The 20,745-nt window shown below is 51.4% G+C and overlaps 1 protein-coding gene across 4 annotated transcripts in view; it reads left to right on the plus strand.

Moving 5' to 3' along the window:
- The window catches only part of CHST10 (carbohydrate sulfotransferase 10), a 25,670-nt gene extending 6,541 nt beyond the window's left edge, over window positions 1-19,129 (plus strand). For 2 of the 4 annotated variants that reach the window (XM_023211380.2, XM_023211381.1), the window contains exons 3-7: window positions 4,830-4,961; window positions 8,917-9,008; window positions 13,144-13,378; window positions 15,655-15,760; window positions 17,474-19,129. In XM_023211380.2, the coding sequence (XP_023067148.1) occupies window positions 4,862-4,961; window positions 8,917-9,008; window positions 13,144-13,378; window positions 15,655-15,760; window positions 17,474-18,011 (1,071 nt within the window). In that variant the 5' untranslated portion in view covers window positions 4,830-4,861 and the 3' untranslated portion in view covers window positions 18,012-19,129. Of the gene's footprint in view, window positions 1-1,573; window positions 1,861-3,489; window positions 4,085-4,829; window positions 4,962-8,916; window positions 9,009-13,143; window positions 13,379-15,654; window positions 15,761-17,473 lie in introns of those variants that run through there. The other 2 variants (XM_023211382.1, XM_023211383.2) reach the window with 2 other exon arrangements.
- Window positions 19,130-20,745: the final 1,616 nt, after the last annotated feature.

The following is a 20,745-nucleotide window of genomic DNA, read 5'->3' on the forward strand; positions in this document are numbered from 1 at the left end:
GTGTGATCATATCTATTTCACACATACGTGATTTTTTTTTTTTTTTTCTTGAGACGGAGTCTCGCTCTGTTGCCCAGGCTGGAGTGCAGTGGCCGGATCTCAGCTCACTGCAAACTCTGCCTCCCGGGTTCACGCCATTCTCCTGCCTCAGCCTCCCGTGTAGCTGGGACTACAGGCGCGCGCCACCACGCCCGGCTAGTTTTTTGTATTTTTTTTAGTAGAGATCGGGTTTCACCATGTTAGCTAGGATGATCTCAATCTCCTGACCTCGTGATCCGCCCGTCTCGGCCTCCCAAAGTGCTGGGATTACAGGCTTGAGCCCCTGCGCCCGGCCACGTGATTTTTTTAAACAAGTGGGATCATACATTCCATCCTGCAACTTGTCTTTTTTGCTTACTGGTATATCTTGACACTTTGGATATGGATCTATGTCATTGGCTTGCCTTTCAGCATAGAGTTTTATTTAAAATGAAAATGTTTTTGGACTTTGGCATGATTTCCTAACCCCCCCAACCAATGTGTTTTAAGTAGTAAGCGTATTTGAATGCATATGCATGCTGTGGCTTAGATCATTTTCTTTCCAAGTAATACTGAAGTCCTCATAGCATTTGGTTGTTTTCTAGTCTCAGTTAATGGATATTAAACATGGAACTGCTCTGTGGAGACTGGAGAAATATTTTGAGGTTGAAAGGGGGCCTCATTCTTGAAAAAGCCCAGAGACCCTCAGGGAGAGGGTTGGGCAGGCTGCCTCCTGAAGTACCTTTCCATGTTCCTGAATTCTAGTAAGTTGCTCAGTTGACACAGTCATTTAGCAAATAGTGATTGTTGGCTCGTGGTGTGCCAGGCACTGCTGTCCGGACCAACATGAGCCCACATTTTGCAAGGAGAGCAAATGGCACACAGTGAGAGCATGTGGGCTGTGCTAGGTGCAGTGGAGGAAGTGGAGCAAGGTCAGGCGGCACAGAGCAGTGCTGGGGGTGCCACCTGGGTGGTGATGAGGCAGAGCTGACTCTTCCTCTGCTGCCCACAGGAAAGGGAGCAGGCCCTGCTCACTCCGAGTGTACAAGAAGCCCAGTGACCGGGAGTGGCTCCTCAAAGAGCTCCCTCCTGGACTCCACAGTGACTGCCCACGGGCTCTGTGGCCTGCAAGGGGCCCTACAGCCAGATATGGGAATGCTGGCAGGCAGGTGTGCTTGAAATGCTGATAGGGGTCTGGGGTGTAATGCTCTTCTCAAGAGAGTGGCTTTGGCAGGGCTAGGGTTTTGCCCCTGAAGCTTTGCAAATCCACAGCCCCCACTGGAGTCTCCACATGTCCTGGCACCATCCCGGGGACAAGAAGCAGGGAATAAGCAGGGGAAGGAGGTGGGAACCCTGCAGTCCACCCTTCTCCTGTGCTAATGGAGTGGCCAGGGAAGGGGAGACTCTCTGTGTATCTTAGTTTAGTAAGAGTTTGCAGAAGTCAAGTTAGAAATGGATTTTTTGAAAATGAAATACCCATCTGAAAGAACACATTGGATGATACGTTGTAAGTTGCATGATTGTTGAGAAGGTCTTCTGGCTAATGCGTATGCAGGTAGCTGTTTGTTCTCGTGGATGAAAAATGGGAGCCCGAAGAGCTCATCAGTGACACACCCACAGCCACCTGGCTAGGGAGAGGGTGAGTGCAGACCAGTCCCTGACCCCCAGCCCGGGTGAAAGAAGCTAAGAGCTGCTGACTTTAAATGAAAATCCAATACTCAGGAAGGCAAACATGGCTTCAGGATAGCGCGCCTCTCCGTTTTCAACTCGCATAGATGGCGAAATCCTATCCCTAGGCCACCCGGCTTCCTGGAGAGCAGCAGAGGGGCTCTTCGTTTTCAGGTAAGGCTTCACGATCTTCCCACTTTACCTGCAGATGTGAGCTCAGTGGGTGAAATCGTATTAGATTCCTTCAGAAGACTAGTTCCCATTGGAAAGATTTGATTCTTAAACTATTAAAACCTCCCAAGTGCTGTCCTGCGTGCTCGGGATGCTCGGGGGTTGGAAGCCTGGAGGCAATGAGCAGGGCAGGCAGTGGCGTGTGCAGTTCCCAGGTCCTCCCACCACAGGCTCTGCAGTCAGGCATCATGTGCAGGAGGGAGGCAGTGCCTCTTATCACTGTGCCCTTTTTCATAGCCCTGAGCCTAGGAGAGGGTGGGTTGTAAGTCCCAGGATACTCAGAGCCAGGACCTCTCTGCTCAGAATTGCATGCAACCTGCTTGGTACATCCTGTTCTTTTTACTCCCTCCCCAACCCACTCTGGTGCCTCTGGTGCCTCTGCTGCCCGGTTAGAAACAGTCTGCAGCTGGCATTTTTCAGGGGGGTGCTGTCACTGTGACCGATGAGTATGGATCCCCCTGAGTGCACTGTCTTAGAGGGATGAGCTCAGTGGACTTGGTACTGCTGGGCCCTGCATCCTCTGGCCACAGTCTAAGCCTCAGTTTCTGGAAGGGAAGTTAGCAGTTGCTGGAATAAGAGTGTGTTTTGTTTTTTTCTCTCTTCTTGAGGCAGATCATACTGTTGCATTAATTTCTGGCAACCACACTGAGAAGGTTGTAGATTAAGTAGGAAAATCAAGAAGAGTGCCAAGGGATTGGTCAGTTTTTACTGGGGGTCTGCACCAGGCCAGGTGGGTGCTGGTTTTTTGTCTACATTGTCTCATTTAATCCTCATGGCCACTGTGGGAGGAGGAGAGCCTTCTGTTAGAGATGGGACATTGAGGCTTAGAGAGGTTGAGTGACTTACGGAGTCACAGAGCTCACCGCTGTGAGCAGGGATTTGAACCAAGTCTGGGGCTCTGTACTTTGTGCCTCACTGCCTCTGACAAAGAGTGGCGGAAGGAGGAGGGGACTATGGGATGGAGACAGGAGACAGGACAGCTGGTTTCCAAGGAATTTGGCATGTCCCCTGCTGGGTGGTGTTGCTGATAAACTACAGTATGCTCGATTAAATCTGAAGTTCAGAAAACAACACATAGGTTTTTTGTTTTGTTTTGTTTTAGTATAAGTATATGCAATATTTAGGACGTGCTTTCTACTAAAAAAAGAAAAAAAAAAAAACTGAAATTAAACCTAACTGGGTATCCTGTGTGTGTGTGTGTTTTTTTTTTTTTTTTTTTTTTTTGAGACGGAGTCTCGCTCTGTTGCCCAGGCTGGAGTGCAGTGGCCGGATCTCAGCTCACTGCAAGCTCTGCCTCCCGGGTTCATGCCATTCTCCTGCCTCAGCCTCCTGAGTAGCTGGGACTACAGGCGCCCACCACCTCGCTCAGCTAGTTTTTTGTATATTTTAGTAGAGACGGGGTTTCACCATGTTAGCCAGGATGGTCTCGATCTCCTGACCTCGTGATCCGCCCGTCTCGGCCTCCCAAAGTGCTGGGATTACAGGCTTGAGCCACCGCGCCCGGCCGTATCCTGTGTTTTTATTTGTTCAACCCAAACTTGGGGAACCCAGGAAGGATGCTGGGCCTAATATCTGGGCACAAAAAATACTGGTTTGGGAGCGGGGGGTATAAGTGTGTCTCATGCGATATTTAGGTTATACTTACACTAAAATTTTATGTTGTTTATCTGAAATTTAATCTTAACTTGGGGGGGCTGTATTTTTATTTGTCTAATCAGGCAACCCTATTGGTGACCCCAGGAGACACACGAAGCCTTATACACGGGCACCTGAGCGTGGCTCATGAGCCATTCAGAGAAAACCCAGGCAGCTTGGCAGGTGGTGAGCTCCCCACTGCAGGCTGTATTCAGGTGTGGCCGGATAACCACGTGGTGGGTGTGTCACGGAGCGTATTTGCATTACAGATGTCTGGTTCCAGTGAGATTCTAGGATGTAAATGTTGAGACCAGGAGGAGAGGGATTTACGTGGGTCTTCCTGGAGCTCTGACCCACGCAGGGTTAGGAGGCCGTCTCTGCAATTACTTGCCGTCAGCACCATGTTGAGCGGACCGCTTCTCCCTGCCATGCAGAAGTGATGGATGGCCTCAGTCAGTTGGTGGAAGCCAGCTCAGCCCAGGGTCATGTCTGTACGTGGAGAGCTTTGGCTTGAAGAAGCACTGTGTTAAAGGTGAAATGAAACACACTTTCTTATGTCACCTGCCAAGAACGGACAGTGACTTCCCAGTTCTTTATGTGCCTCCTGCAGCAGAGTGTGGCTTCTGTGCCAGGCTGAGGACCGACATGCCCCGTGTTGCTCCCTGGCTGTGATAGCATGAAAAACACCCACCTCAGTGTTCTACCCAGTCCGTTGCTGGCGAGTGGGCAGAGGCGAGAAGCATCAGTGTTCATTCCTTTGCTTTTTTAGAGCTTCTCTGGGTGTGGCTACATCTTGTCAGCCAGTCAGAATTTTAAACACAGCCAGCTCATAATTGCCCCAGCGTGGCTTCTGCCCACTATGAATGACCCTCAGCTACGGCCTAGTCCTTGGCAGGCCTCTTCCTGTCACCTGCTTCCAGGCCGTCGTGGGAACTCACTGGGACCTTAGCCTGGGCCCAACAGGAGTCAGGGGGCAAATGTGCAAAGGAGTCTTATTCTGTGTTCCAAGAACACACAGAGGTGGTCTTCTCTCATGGTCACGTCTCTCCATTAGAGTGTTCTGAATTTGATTTTTTTATTAAATCCATCATTTATATCATTAATTCAATGTGAAATGTTAAGTTAAATGCCAAGTGAAACTACCTTATCGTAGCAGTGCGAAAAAACAGAAATATTCGTCCTGATACTTACTGACGGAAATCACCTGCCGTCTTCATTCCTCTTTGTTGACTTGATGTATTTGTAAGCAGCAGGGGCATCTCGCTTGTGTTTTCCAGGAAGAGTCAGTGAATGGCCGCAGTGTGACAACATGCACCACCAGTGGCTTCTGCTGGCCGCGTGCTTTTGGGTGATTTTCATGTTCATGGTGGCTAGCAAGTTCATCACGTTGACCTTTAAAGACCCAGATGGTAGGTATGCCTCGCGGCGGAATGAATTTTGGCTAATTCAGATCTTGCTGCAACAGTGTTCCTAGGTACATGCACAGATGACTTCTGTCACAGAGTCAAAGGACTCTCATGCCAGCAGGGACCTTGGAGGCCATGGCCTCCGTTCCTTCATGTTACAGAGGTGCAAGGGGAGGTGAGTAGGAGGGGCTGGAGGGTCTTTTCAAGCATCTCCTCTGGAGGGAGGAAGGAAGGTGCTCTCTGTGGCTGAGGCCTGGGTGGTGCCTGAGGAGCAAGGAGCAGGGCCTCCTCCCAGCAGTGCAGTGGCCTTATGCCTTCAGCAGGCTGCCTCTCAGGCTCGCAGTTAGAAATTCTCTCTGCCTCGTGTCATCATGACAGGCGCAGCCTCAACTGCTGGGCATGGCCACATGTGTGAAGGTCACCCTCCGTGCAATGGAGGGGGGTCATTTAAATGTATGTCTTCAGGTTGTCTTGGAGGCTTTTTTAGCTCTACTGAACATAGGCATTCAGATGAGGACGGATAAAGAGCGCCAAACTGGGTCTCAGAACGCTGATTCTACTTCGTGCTCTTGTCATTGGCCTGTCTGCATCACAATGTTTCTCCCACCACATGGACACCCTGCCTGCTCCGGCACCGCCGGTGATTGCCCTGAGCATGGTGAGGCGCTCTGTGGTCTGTGGAGTGCTGGATATGTCCACAGAGGTGTGTGATGTGCTCTCCAGCCCCGAGGCCACTTCATTCAGTGGCCAAGCAGGCGAGCACGAGGATTCCAGACACATGTAGTTATTGAAGTCCTCATTCACGCCGTGGATTGACCCATTCCTTCAGGCTGATGGGGAGATACTGGGGAACGTAGGTGAGCACAGCATCTTTACTCTGCACTGCGCTTTGTGTGTCCTCCTGCCGATGGTGGCCTTGGGAAGGGGCAGCTAGGGATGCCTCCATGCCAGCAGTCCTTCCTGGAGGCTGCACTGACCTGTGTTGTCTGTGTGACTGTGGGGAACAGGCCCCTGCTCCACCCCACAGAGCTCCCAGGCACGTCCCTGGTTGTGTCAAGGGCTGCCCGATGCCCTACACCTCCTGCCCCATCCTCTCTGTGCCCCACCCTGTCTGCAGAGGGACAGCAGACAGGTTAGAAGGGAGGTCTGCAGGGAAAAGAGGGACACCCTGAAATTAGCCCGCATGGTGGTTCTCCCCGTGACAGTTGTTGGGCCCTGACTGGCTGTCATCACATGTCCCACCTCACTCTCCAGGAACCCTCGAGAGAAACCTGCGAGGTCCACATAGCCTCGGGAGGTGGTATCGCACCTGCAAGTATCTGGGCAGGTGTCACGGAGCATGACAGCTCACACCCGGGACTCGGGGTTCCGTCAGCAGAGCAAGGGTCGATGCTTGGAAGGTTGCTGGAATGTGAGACGATGATCTCAGTTTGACAGTTTGGACATTTCCGTGGCAGCTTCAGCCCAGTGACATGCCACTGAGAGATCCCTCCTGAAGCCCTAGCGCCGTGGTTCTCATCCCCGCAGCACTTCAGAGTCACCTGTGGGATTTTACAAACCTGCTGTGCGTGAGACCCGGTGGAGGAGAATCCCTCGGGGTGCGGCCAGTTGAGAAGCACAAGTGTGGATCCTAGCTGGAGAACGGGAGAGAAGCAGAGCGCTGAGAATAAGAAATAGGTGTTACTCGGGATGCTCCTAAATGTCGCCTCCTGGTGTGGAAGGCACTCAAAAGCCAGGTCATGAGGTTAAATTGTTTATGGTTTGTTTTGCTTAAAAAAGTAGGAGTAGATGTGATGCATTTTAGTGAGACTTCTATCGGTAATAGTTAAATAAGACGTGTGCCTTTGTGTTTTACTGTTACCTGGCAGAATGGCCTCTAAAGAATGCCTTGTTTCCCAGCCGCGTCTGGTAGGTGAGGTCTCAGTCTCCTTTGACGTATCGAGTTTCGTGCTGAATGTTTTCAGTGTAGACACTGATCCTAGAAGCTAAGCAGGGGTGGGCCCAGTTAGAAAAAAAGCTAGTGTAGGCGTGGAACAGGGTTTTGTGAAGAGGAGAAAAGGAGTGGTAGGGAGTGTTAGAAGATAAAACCTATGAAGAAAGGTGAAGGGCTTTCAGATTTTATACCTGGAGAGGAGCACCGCAGCGGTCCTTAACGCTGCCTGTGACACCTTTCCAGCCGGCTGCCTTTGGGCGAGTGGAAGGGGGCGTTTCCCCTGCCCTGTGAGATCTGGTGTGGTGGTGTGTGGGTGCTGGGTCACTGAGATGGGAGAGCTGCCCCGGACCCCAAGGCGGGGGGTATTGGTGCTGAGGATGCTGTTGGCTGCACAGTGTCCAGTGAACTCAGCGAGAATCCTCTGTCGTGGGCCCACTCCAGTTGCGGGGTGGCCACCACAGCACTACCCAGCCTGCTTCACTCACGTGCGATGTTACCTAATTGTCCCAAAGTACCTGGTTAGGATCCTGAAGGTGGATGTCCGCCGGCTGAGTTCTGGATGCAGGATGCGAGCTGACACGCAGCATCTTGCCAGTGCACAACGACGCCGGGCTGAAGCATCAAGAGCATTTACACTCATAGCCTGCCCCTGCAGGCATCAGAGAGGCCCTGGGCTGGGGTGGTGTAGGCCTCTCCCCTGGAGCCCGCCCTTCCAGCGCTGTGTTTTAGAGAGTGTACCCCGGAGCCTAGATCTTCGGCAGCACAGGAAACCCAAAGGGTTGTGTAACCCAAACCCAAACCCAAAAGGTTTGTAAACTTGTGGCCATAAAGGGTTTTTCACGTGTTGGAGTTTATTTCACATACGTTCACGGTGTTTTTGATTGTGAACCAGAAGCCCATTGTGAAGTGTCAACAACGAGGAAGTAACAGACGCAGCAGTGTCCTCGGTGGGGAGTTCCATTTCCTGGAAAGTGCATGGAGAAGCCTTGGCCTCAGTGCTCCCGGGCTGCTCCTTTCAGCTCTGTCCTCTGGGCCGGGGCCGGCCTCAGAACCCCCGTCAGTGGTGTGCGTGTTCTTCTCACCTCCCTGCCTTTCCCAGTTTCTCCTGCCACTGGAGCCCCTAGGAAGAGCACGGTTGTCTTGAGTTGCTGTTTAAAGCAATGCTTACTTTTTTTAGTGTTACAGTTTCTGTTCAGCTCAGCAGTGGAGCCAGTGATATTTGTGGCAATGATTTATCCTCAGTTAGCAAATTTCAGTATCCTATTGAACTAGGATCAGGTGTTGTAACTAGACTTTCTCATAGGAAAATAAACCCCCCTCAGTGAAGGAAATGTGATGGAATCCTATGGCGAGACTCGAAATGACGCCCTTGTGGACCTGGTTTGTGTGTGTAGGCGCTGGCTTTTCCTCTCTCCTGTTGACCTCCTCATCGGTTCTGAGCCGCTTGAGGGCAGAGCCTGTGATGTAAAGGTCTCTGCAGCCTTGATCATCTTTGCATGTGTTTATTTGCCGTCTGTGGATACTCCCCAGTGAGATGTCTGAGTGTCTCGTACCTATTTTCTAATTGGCTTGGTTGGTTTTTTAATTATTGAGTTTCGAGGGTTCTTTGTATGTTTTAGATAGGAGTCCTTGGTCAGATAAGTAATTCGTAAATATTTTTTCCCTGTCTGGAGCTTGTCTTTTCCTCCTCTTCGAAGGGGCTTTCACAGTGCAGATTTTCTCCTTGGTTGTTTTTTTAAAAAGATTGATGGTTTTATGTTTCACATTCAGGTCTGTGATCCACTTTGAGTTCATTGTTGAATAAGGGGTGAGGTTTGGATCGAGGTTTGTTCCATGCGTGGATGTCCAGGTGCTCCAGCACCATCTGTTGGACAGACCGCCCTCCTCCGCTGAATGGCTTTTGTGTCTTTGTCAAAAGGCATTCCGGCGTCTTTGAGAGCTTCTATTTCTGGGGCCTCTGTTCCGTCCCATCCACCTGTGTGCCTTTTCCTTTTAGAGAAGACATTCAACCTCTCTGTCTTCCAGTGTACAGTGCCAAACAGGAGTTTCTGTTCCTGACAACCATGCCGGAAGTGAGGAAGTTGCCAGAAGAGAAGCATATTCCTGAGGAACTGAAGGTGGGCACAGCCAGGCCGTGGTCCTTGTCCCCTCCAACACGGCACCCCTGTTGCGGGGAGCTGGCCTTCTCCTGTGGCGGGTTCCGCTTGTCATCACCTCTGCGTTAGGGCCTTTTCCTGTGTTACTTCTCCATGTTTAGTTCACTGTGTTAATTTCCATTTGGGGGAGGCACAGGTCAGCTCTATTTTTGTGCTCCTCACAGAGCTCGGCGCATCAGGGCTGCTCTGTCACTGTCGGTTGGGTGGCATTCCTGACCGGGTGAACATGAGCCTCGCCGGGGTAGCCGAGAGTATTGAGCAGGGTCAGGAGGAAACCAGGAGTGGGAGAAGACATCTCACCAAGTCATGGGGTTTTAGAGCAAAAGGGGGCCCTGGACGCTAGAGCCACTAATTCAGCCTCCAAATTCTGTGGATGAGAGAACTGAGCCTAGGAAAAAGGCAGATCCTCCACAGTCCCATGGAGTCCCTGGCAGAACTCAAGGCTGCTGACTTCCACTTAGACCTTGCCTGGCTTGACATTCTGGCTCCGTGTCTTTCTCTGCAGGCTTCTTGTGCACCTAAATTCCCAGTCATTCCCTAGCTGGGATGAGGGGTGCACTCTGGAAGGCCTCTCACTTCCTAACCCCCATTCTGGAGCTAGAGGGTTGAAGTTGCAGTTGTGCCAGAAGGAATGAAATGAGTACAGCAAGCCCTAAAAATATTTTTAAGCCCAGAATCAAGCCATAGAGATGGGGACAGCTCCTAGCCATGGTTCACAGTGTAAGGACGATAAATTAGAACTCAATAAACATAGAAAACATACACCAGTCAGAGTGAGTGCTGCTGGAGGTTACTTCTCGTACGACATTGGTGGAATGGAAGTCAAGTCTACAGAACTCTGAGATAGCCTAGGTGTTTCTTTTAGGTTGAGGCATCCCAGGGTAAGAAAATAATTTGGATGGGCTACAGAAACAAGACCAGAATATCCTATGGAAAATAGGAGAGTGACTTTAATAGGATGGATTTAATAGGAAATCAGTTACAGGGGTGAAAACAAATGCAGGGTAAGCCTTCGGCAAAGTGTCACAACAAGGTTCCCTCGAGGATGCCACATCCTGTGAGGAATGTGAGGAATGAGGGCGGTCATCTTGGTGCTCCCTCTCCCTCTCTCCGGGTGGAGGGTGCTCCCGGAGAGATTGCCAACCTGCAGGAGTCATTGCAAATAAAAAGACTGCGCCTGATTATGCTTTACAGTTTGTAGTGTACTTTACTGGGTTTCAATCTCATTGGTCTTCTGAGCCACCCTCTGAGGTATATTTTTATTCTCAGTTTGCATTTGGGAAACATGAGGCTCAAGCAACTGTGCTCACTGGGTCAGTATCCCCTGGACAGCCAGTTGTGAGCCTGGACTTTGAACTCAGTGTCCGCTGTGCCCTTCTCTTCTTACCCCCTGCCGCATTCATTCTCATGAGACTCAGATGGGAGGTGAGGGAAGTGGGGGATGTCAGGGGTGATGTCCGCTGAGGCCACAGGTCCTTGGGTGACACCAAAACTCAACATGTGTCTTCTCACAAGGAAGGGGATTTATCAATGTGATCAGGTTCCGTAGCTCACCTTTAAGAGTTTATTTTGGCCGGGTGCAGTGGCTCACTCCTGTGATCCCAGCACTTTGGGAGGCTGATCACCTGAGGTCAGGGGTTCGAGACCAGCCTGGCTAACATGGTGAAACCCCATTTCTACTAAAAATACAAAAAATTAGCCAGGTGTGGTGCCATGTGCCTGTAATCCCAGCTACTTGGGAGGCTGAGGCAGGAGAATCACTTGAACCCAGGAAGCGGAGGTTGCAGTAAGCTGAGATTGTGCCATTGCACTCCCGCTTGGGCAACAAGAGCAAAACTCAGTCTCAAAAAAAAAAAAAAAAACTTTATTTTGTGCATGATGTAGCCAAATGTTTGAATGGAAAATAGAAAATATTATCTATCTTTAAATTGGTTTTATATATTTCCAAAGGGAAAAAAGAAAACAATGCTCATTCGTAGACACAATTGAACAGGAAATCTTTTTTCTTTAGCTGGGCATGGTGGCTTACGCCTGTAATCCCAGCACTTTTGGAGGCTAAGGCAGGAGAATTGATTGAGCCCAGGAGTTCGAGACCAGCCTGGGCAATATACTAAGACCTCATCTCTACAAAAAATACAAAAATTAGGTGGTTATGGTGGTGTGTGTCTATAACCCCAGCTACTTGGGAGGCTGAGGTGGGAGAATTACTTGAGCCCAGGAGTTGGAGGCTATAGTGAGCCATGATTGTGCCACTGCACTCCAGCCTGGGTGACAGAACGAGACCTCGTCTCTTAAAAGAAGAATTTTTGTCTTTGTCTTTAACGCTTTGCTCAAAGAAAAGCAATATCTAATGTCTTTTTTTGTTGTTGTTCAAAGGAAAGCAATATTTAAAAGTGCAGAGTTTTCTGCATTTTCTAAAGGGAACTTGCTGGGACGGGCTCTCCCCTGACGCGCTGCTCTTGATTGCCATCCATGATCGGGGTTACGTTTGGAACAGAAGAAAGAGAAGACAGAGAGGCTTTTTTGGGATAAGTGAGCAAGAGGTGGGATGGATGCGGAAATGAGGTTAAATGAGACCTGTTCTTCTAAGAGCAAGGAGAGTGCCTGGCGTGGCTCCTGATTTTCTGTGGCGGGTGGAGGGCCCCGGGCAGCCGCTGATGCCCTGTGGGGAGGAACGGAGGCCACTCTGCAAAGGGGCCTCTCGCTTCCAGTGTCTTCATCTCGGAAAGCAGGCAGTCAGGAGCCCCCAGGACGCTCTTCCCACCACCAGGGAATCCCAGGAAATTCACTTAAACACACGAGGGAGAAAGCATCCTGGCCAGAGGTCATGAGTGTAAGGGAGTTTGGTTACAGTAGATCCACAGAGGAAGAGCTGGGCAGGGGGCATTGAGGGGCGCCCTCTGTCATCCTGATAGTTCCAGCGTCTGCATTCTAATGTGTTCTAGAAGGCTTACCATTTTCTAACTGACATTGTCCCCTGGGAGGACAGGTTGTTAAAACTACCCTATAAATGGATTTCCTGGCAAGCCTAGCGCATTTTAAAAGATATAACAAGGACATTTGGGTCCATTCAATACAATTATTTGGAAGGATCGCCTGCTTTGAAATCTTGGGAAGTTCTGTGTAGCTTTAAGAGATAGATGTAGCAGCAGAAGCCTTCAAAATGCTGAGAAACAGGGCCACAGCTAGAGGAGGCCGATGGGGTGGTGTTAGCGGAAGCAGCCCTGCTATTCAGGAGTGCCCTCGGGATACCCCCGGGGAACAAGGAGGTGTGAGCAGCAAGGGGACTTTAACTCACCGAGGACAGGGGGCCTCTGAGCAACTTCTGTGTGTACTGGTAGATCTCCCTGTGCCCCCTCCAACCCACGCACACACAAGGCCTCTCACGTTACAGGTATTCTCTTAGGTTCTAAAACAGCCCTGAAAAGAAAGGACCAGCATGTAGAATTTGAGCTTTTTCATTTTCTTTCCCCCTAGCCAGAGGATTCCAAACCTCTTATTTTGGTTTTTAATTTTCTTTTTTTTTTTCCCCAAGACGGAGTCTTGCTCTGATGCCCACACTGGAGTGCAGTGGTGCGATCTCCGGCTCACTGCAACCTCCCCACCTCCCAGGTTCAGGTGATTCTCCTGTTTGAGCCTCCCAGGTAGTTGGGATTACAGGCGTGCACCACCACACCCAGCTAATTTTTGTATTTTTAGTAGAGGTTTCAGTATGTTGGCCAGGCTGGTCTCGAACTCCTGACCTTGGGATCTGCCCACCTTGGCCTCTCAAAGTGCTGGGATTACAGACGTGAGCCACTGTGCCCGGCCTTATTTTGTTTTTTAAAGTCAAACTTATCTCCAAAGACGTCCAAGGAACCAAGCTTGCATTCATTTTCTTTGCCCAGCCTGCTGATCGGGCTGGTGGAGAGGCTCTGAGGAAGGCCTCGGGAGGGGGCTGGGGGTAGTGAGTGTCACTCTGTAGAAAGGCAAGGAAGGGAAGAAAAGAGGGCCCCAGATGGAAAGGAGGGGATAGGCCAGCGGGAGCAGCTCTGCTTGGCCGGGTCCTGCCTCCTTTAATGGTTCCTGGGCCTCTTCTGCTCCGTGTCACCTGCAGCCAACTGGGAAGGAGCTTCCAGACAGCCGGCTCGTTCAGCCCCTGGTCTACATGGAGCGCCTGGAACTCATCAGAAACGTCTGCAGGGATGACGCCCTGAAGAATCTCTCGCACACTCCCGTCTCCAAGTTTGTCCTGGACCGAATATTTGTCTGTGACAAGCACAAGATTCTTTTCTGCCAGACTCCCAAAGTGGGCAACACCCAGTGGAAGAAAGTACTGATTGTTCTGAATGGTGTGTGTGGGTTCGCTGAGTGTCCCTCTGGGAAGGGTCTCAGCACCTGGGGCTGAGGAGGCTGGGGAGGACGGCAGGGAGGAGTCACACAGGGGCTGGTTTCTCCTGAAAGGACTGGTGGCCTTCCAGTCAGGCCTGCTTTTGTTGTTTCCTGTTAGTGTTGTGCCTTAAAAGTTAGGGGGGCTCATTTAGACACCGATTCTTTTCAAAGAGGCACAGCCACAGTCTGGCTGTCCTCACCTGTCACAGCGGATCCTCACTTTTGGTGGCTCGCCCACCCCCAGGTCCCCCTCTTTGTCTCTTCAGGTTCCCTGTGCTGATGGTTATGGTCACCCACTCTGTCCCACGTCCCCAGAACCCCACACTCGCTGAGCTGCCAGGTAGCCTCACGGTTGCCCTCTCTGCAATGAGAAGGGCTCACACCATAGATCCTGGGAGGGGAGCCCTGGCCCGGGGCCTGGGGCCTCTTTACCTGCAGACCAAGCGTTCTTTGTCAGCGAGCAGGAAGAAATTGTACCCCATTTCACACTAAGCATCTGTGTTCAGAGGATTGAGTCAGCTTGCTTCAGGAAACCTGATGTTTGCTAGGGAACAAATTAGATCATCACAAAGTGACCTCATACACAGCAGTTTTGATTACTCACTACTCTTTTTAGAGATGCTTATTTTAATTCCAATTAGTCTAAACCGATCCTGATAATTATGGGCTCTGCTTATGAAATTTAGCTTCACACAGAAGTTAGTTCCTGTCAACAGCAGTGGGACTCCTGGATCAGGAATCGGATTTTGGGGCACCATGGGTGGGTGGCCCTGGGGCTCCATGTCCTGCTTGCCGCCCCTGATGCTGCCCCCAGAGTCCGTGGTCACTCCTGGCTGCTGTTTGGCCTTCACATGGGTTGGCTGGGAGAGAGAATGGTGGCACCTCATCTTCTGGTTGTCACATATAATTAATGTGCTTCTGCAGTCATTGGATAGCATGTTGGGTTTTCAGAAGCAGAAGGAGGCTGCAAATCAAATTGAAAACAAGAAATACACAAAAGGCTCACAAATCAGCCACCGCAGTGTGAAGCAGCATACTTTAAGAAGTAAACACCCACTTACAAGGGCAGTGTAGAAATCAGAGTGGGCTTGCTGTGTCATGTAATACAGAAGCGGGTGGTCCTTGTGGCTGTCTTCGGTGACCACTAGTGTACCTGGATGGGGACAGGTACGTGAATGGGTCCATGTGTGGACCCACAGAGCTGGTTCTGTCATTGTCCCCTTGAGAGCAGTGCTCCCCACGCCTCATTTGCAGCCATCCATAGCACATACTGCAGAGTTCTGGACTGGGCTTTAAACACTCGGGGGAGGAATAAATAAAACAGACAAGACTCTGTCCACTGCTCAGATGGCCAAGGGAGAGTCTTCCCCGCCAGGTCTCCAATCTTAACCCTATAGGATTAACACAGAGATGGGTATTAAGGTTTGCAGAGGCTTGGAGAAAACCCCAGCATACTGATAGTATATTTCCATTTGTCCGCATTGAGAGAAGAGTGAAAAACCTGCTCGGCCACCAGGCCGAGGATGGCCCTTGCCCAGGTTCCATGCAGCAGCCTGGACCTGCACTGGTCCCTGATGACAGACCCTGGCTGTTGGCACGGCCCTGCCTACTCGACACGCCTTGTCCTCTTTTGACTCCTGTCTCAAATGTATCACAGCTCCCATAGCTTAGTCAGATTCTTCCAGCATCAAAAGGTCCTTTGCTCCTTGCCAGCCTGGGATGCTTCAGGGGTACCTGAGCGCCACTGTGGGCCGGGCAGCATGTGGGGCTTGGAGAGCTTGGCCTGTCTATGGGATGGGGCTGTGAAGCTGCCGCGGGCATCTGTTAGCACGATGTTCCAAAGTCCTGCTTCTCCGGCATTTTCCCCCAGTCTCAGAGTAGAGTAAGTGTTGCTGGTGTTAGGAATTCTGTTTGCATGCAGCGATCTTCCTCTAATGGCAGATTTAGCCCAGTTAGGTCCATTGCCAGGGGTAGTAGGCACTGCCAGCATTTCCACTCCTGCTCCCTCCCCCTCCTCTCTGAAATCGTCAGTTTCCTCTGGTTGGCTTATGGATTCACCAGAAGCTTTTCTTCACTCTCTCATAGAAGCAGTTGAAATTCAAAGACCTAAACTCGGATATTGGGGGTGGGCATGTCATGCACACGTGGGGAACATGGGGCCCGAGGTAAGGACCTGCGCTTCTCTAAGGGGTGCACTGGAGCAGCCAACCCGCCTTCCTTTCTGTTTGCTTCCCAGGAGCCTTTCCTTCCATTGAGGAGATCCCCGAAAACGTGGTGCACGACCACGAGAAGAACGGCCTTCCTCGGCTCTCTTCCTTCAGTGATGCAGAAATTCAGAAGAGGTGAGAGCGGCTTCCTCAAACGGGAGGGGGGAGTTTTTGTCAACCTGGGAAGAAATTTGGGAAAAACCCCAGGCTCAGTCCTGTACCTGCCAGATGGATTGGAGGACCACAGAGGGCTGTCGGTTTGCATCAGTGAGAGGCAGCTAACTTCACCCCCCATTCAGCTCCTCTCAACTCTCAGTTCCTTCTGAGAATTTCCAGCCTCCCCTTCACACAGTCCGTTAACATGAAGGTTACATCATTTTATTAATAGAAATGAGCAGACAACTTTGTTCTCCTTTGGCAAAGTTTTATAGATTGCTTGCTGAATATGATCTTTTCTTTACAAGAAAGGGATTTAGATTGCGGAGACCTCACTGAGTATTTGATTCTCCCGGAGGCATTGTGCCCCCTGCCGTGGGAGCTGCCCCCGGAGTGGTTGTGTGGGCTACACCCAGCATGGGCCGGGTAGAGAGACAGAACCCCTGATCGCAGCAAGGATGGAGTCCAGGCTGGGCGCAGTGCCTCACACCTGTAATACCAGCACTTTGGGAGGCCAAGGTGGGCGCATCATTTGAAGTCAGGAGTTCAAGACGAGTGTGACTGACAGAAACCCCGTCTCTACTAAAAAAAAAAAAAAAAAAAAAAAAAAAAAAAAATAGCCGTGGTGGCACACACGTGTAGTCCCAGCTACTCGGGAGGCTAAGACAGGAGAATTGCTTGAACCTCGGAGGCAAAGGTTGCAGTGAGCCGAGATCTGGCCACTTCACTCTAGCCCAGGTGACAGAGCAAGAAAAGATGGAGTCTTTAGCTAATAAATGAGAAAGTTCTCACGTAGTAGCTCTCAGGTGGCCCGGGAAAGCAAGGCTGAAAAGGAGTAAGGGTACAGAAGCAGCAGCTCACGTCAGGTCACCAGCTGGATCTGCAGACCTGGGTCTGCAGCCACCTGCCTTGCATGGCGCCTGCCCACCCTTACAACCCTTACCAGAGATGCTCCTGGTGAGGACTGTCCTGCTGTCGCCTTGAGCACTCGTGGGGCTTTTGTGAGACTCAGTGAGTGAAGACATGCAAAGCACAGAGAGCAATTTCTGGCCCGTCGTAAGCACGCCGTGTTCTGTGATGTCACTGTTGTCATCGTCACTGCTGCCGGCCCTCCTCCTCAGGGCCCTGCTCTGCTGCCGCCTGCTGGCAGCTCACCCAGACCCGCTTCTGCCCACTGGAGTGTGAAGCCTGACTCTCCATTTTCTCTTGCCCCCCCCCCTTCCCCTGGCAATTGGAATTGAATTTTTAAAAATATGCCCTTAAAGTAACTTTCCCTGGCCTCATCTGTTCCTGACTCACTCATAGTTCCTGCCCTTAGGATTTTCTGCCCAGGAACAAAATTCGTAAACATTCTTGAATCATTCTTGAATGATTTTGAATCATTCAAGTAAAACAGAATGTAGATTTAATAGATGTCTTTACAGTGACTGCCTACGATGAGCGCTATGGCCTTGGACAGGTAAGGTTTTGCAAGCCTCCGTTTCCTCACCTGCAAAGTGGGGTAATAACAGGATTAATCCACAGGATCTTGGAGTAGATTAAGTAAGAGACGTGCGGAATGCATTCATGGCAGCCTCGGCAGGTGAGGGTCCCATGCACAGGGCTGCGCTCTGCTCATTCCTCCCTCTCCCACCCCCTCGGCCGTGACCTCCTGGGGCGTCAAGTTAACCTCTTGTTCATTTTTTCCCTTAGATTGAAAACATACTTCAAGTTTTTTATTGTAAGAGATCCCTTCGAAAGACTTATTTCTGCATTTAAGGATAAATTTGTTCACAATCCCCGGTTTGAGCCTTGGTACAGGCATGAGATTGCCCCTGGCATCATCAGAAAATACAGGAGGAACCGGACGGAGACCCGGGGGATCCAGTTTGAAGATTTCGTGCGTTACCTGGGCGACCCGAACCACAGATGGCTAGACCTTCAGTTTGGGGACCACATCATTCACTGGGTGACGTATGTAGAGCTCTGCGCTCCATGTGAGATCATGTACAGTGTGATTGGGCACCACGAGACCCTGGAGGACGATGCCCCCTACATCTTAAAAGAGGCTGGCATTGACCACCTGGTGTCATACCCGACCATCCCTCCGGGCATCACCGTGTATAACAGAACCAAGGTGGAGCACTATTTCCTGGGCATCAGCAAACGAGACATCCGACGCCTGTACGCACGGTTCGAAGGGGACTTTAAGCTCTTTGGGTACCAGAAACCAGATTTTTTGCTAAACTAATGCCTAGGACCTATGAATTCAAATATCTGTTAGACCTGGGGCTAACCAGGTGGAGGTCTGAGCCCAGAAATGACCCTTTCTCCACTACACCCCTCCTTTTAGGACGCCTGGGTCTCCCATGGGGCTGTGAGTTGCCTCGGCATACGACTCAGGACCCCGACTGTTACAACTTAGTTCGGATGTAAGATGCTCTGAGGACCCTGCCCCCACCCCTGTCATTAGGATGTCGCTGGCCTTTGCTTACCTCAGAGGGGAGAGAAGACTTAAGATTTACAGTTCGATAGCCCAGCAGGGAGGAAACATCACACAGCGTTAGGAGCCATTTCCCTCAGGTGTCAAGGAAGGGGAGGCCCCTGAGGTTCTCCTGGCTAGTCGGGGTGGCCTCACCCGTCACCGGGTCACTGGTTGGTTGCAGGAACAGCACCCAGCACTCTGAGGAGGGACAGAGAAGCAAGGGGACTGCTGAAACCGCAGAGGCTTTTGCAGCATCAGATCTGAGGAGTAAAACGGCACCTCTGGCCTTCATCTGGGTGCTGCTACGATTGTGGAGGCAAAGCATTCTTTCTGTGACTGTTTTGTTCCCGTGGTCAGCGATGGCCAGAGGGTGGTGTGGGGTCTGGGGGTCCATCTCCACCTGTCTCCTGCAGGGAGCTCCCACCTTGGGGCTGAGGACTAGCAGGGGCCACATGCCAGCGTCACAGGATTCAGTGTAGTTTACATATTTCGATTCCTTTCATCTCAGCAAAATGGGCACCGCCAGAGCCATTTCTAATCATGCCACCATCCTGGACCATGTGACTGGAAGGTGGGTAACCAAGTTCACCAGCAATAAAACCCATGGCCCAGGTAGCCTCCGGCAGCGTGACTTCCTGGCAGCGAGGTAGGCCCTGGTGCAGGGCAAGCCACAGCGACCATTTCAGATACCGTCCACAGCCAGGGCCGCTGAGACCCGGGACAGTTTCCTGGGGTGAGTGCCAGCCTGAGCCTGCGTGGTGCTGCCGAGCCCGGGGTAGAGGAGGGAGTCAGGCTTTGCTTCAAGGCGGCCTCTACCTTTTCTCAGAATGATTTCCTGAATGTGTCAATGTGAAAGTAAAATAAAATTTATGTGCCAAACCTGACATGAGCTGCGGTTCTGGGAAGGGTGCCTGTGGCCACACGTGCCCCAGGCAGGTGGGGTAGGCAGGTGTGCGTGCATGCACGGCTGCTTAGGGCAGGCAGACCACAGGAGGCCCAGCTTTCGGCCGCCATGGACGCACAGTGCCGAGGACACCATGCTGGGTTATTTTTCTATAATGTTTCGCAAAGTCTTGTTACAGTTTCAGATCAAATGAGCTGATTGCTGACCTCTTTGCTGTTTGGCATCCAACTGTGGATCTGTATGTGAATGGAAGGCCTTAAAGCTAGTCTTAATTAAAATAATGTTTTCCCTCAGAAACAAAAGGTTGGCCCTGAGATGGTTTCTTCCTCCCCTTTGGCATTTGCGTCATTTTCCTAACATGTTTTGCCACATGAGTGGAGATTGCTACCATAGTATCTCCTAGACATACCACTGTTCATTTCTGCACAGCCAGCACCCCCACTCCCCTGTCCCCCGACTTCTTCCGAGGCTCCAGATCCACTTCCTCCCTCCTCAGCTTACAGCAGGTGGTACACCTTCTGCCCCCTGAGGCATCACCACATGGAGGGGTCTGCTGCCCTGTCTGGGCGTCCCTCAGGCCTGGGCTGGATGGTGGCACAGCTCATTCCCCGGCAGTGACACCAGGGCGGGGGCGGCTGGAGCAGGCAGGCCTGGGGGGACCTCTGCACTAACAGCCTGGGTTTGAGAGAAACATCAACAGCGACCCTGCCTCCAAAAAGTGGTGTTAGGGCCCAGAATGCAGTTCCTGAATTAGGAAGTTTAGTAATACGAGGTTGACTTAAGGGCTTATGTCTTAGACCACTTCTCTCCTACTGGATGTCACTCCTAGCAAGTGTCAGGTTGATTGGTCTTGTGTTGAGAACCACTACAGAGAAACGCCCAGAGCTGAGATGAAATTTGATGTTCACAGTGGCTGACTGGGTGCACACGAAGATGTGTGCTCACGGCCTACAGGGGACCCAGGTGGCCTCTGCCCTGGATTCCTGGAAAGAAAATCCTCTGACCCGGCGGTGGGGGGGGTCCTCGCTTTCACCCCCCAGCTTTCTCACTCTAAACCCCGGCCTGGTTTGCTCAACTGGAATCACCAGAAGCAGGGAACAGAAAGGGCAAAATCAAGACAGCAACTAAACGTGAGGCGAAGGCAGCCTATTGGACTAAACTCAAATTATGCAGCATAGATTTCCCAAGCCCCTCAGACATGCGGAGACCCTCAGCAGGATGGTGCAGTTCCAGGGCTGAGCAGAACCGCAGGCTCACGAGAGATGAGAGGCCTGGGAAGTGCCAGGACAAGCCTGCACCTGTCCAGCTTGAGTCAGGCGGCTTCACGCAGGTGAGGTAGCCACACTGGGGAGCATTACAGAAGGGTTGGCCAGAGGAGAGGACACCCGCGGGGATGGAAGCTGCATTCAAGGCATGGTGGGTTGGCTGTGATTAATGTGGGCGCCCAGATAGGAAGGCTGGGCAGCGTCACGTAGGGCTTCCAGGCCTGTGCTCCTCCCCTCTGGGAGGAGGGGCAAGCACAAGGCAGCCAACAGCTGTGATGATTGGGGTGATGGGGGGTGTCCCCAAGGCTGAGGGAGGAGCATGCATCAGTAC

Source organism: Piliocolobus tephrosceles, chromosome 15 (assembly GCF_002776525.5).
Source record: "Piliocolobus tephrosceles isolate RC106 chromosome 15, ASM277652v3, whole genome shotgun sequence".
NCBI classification, from domain to species: Eukaryota; Metazoa; Chordata; class Mammalia; order Primates; family Cercopithecidae; genus Piliocolobus; species Piliocolobus tephrosceles.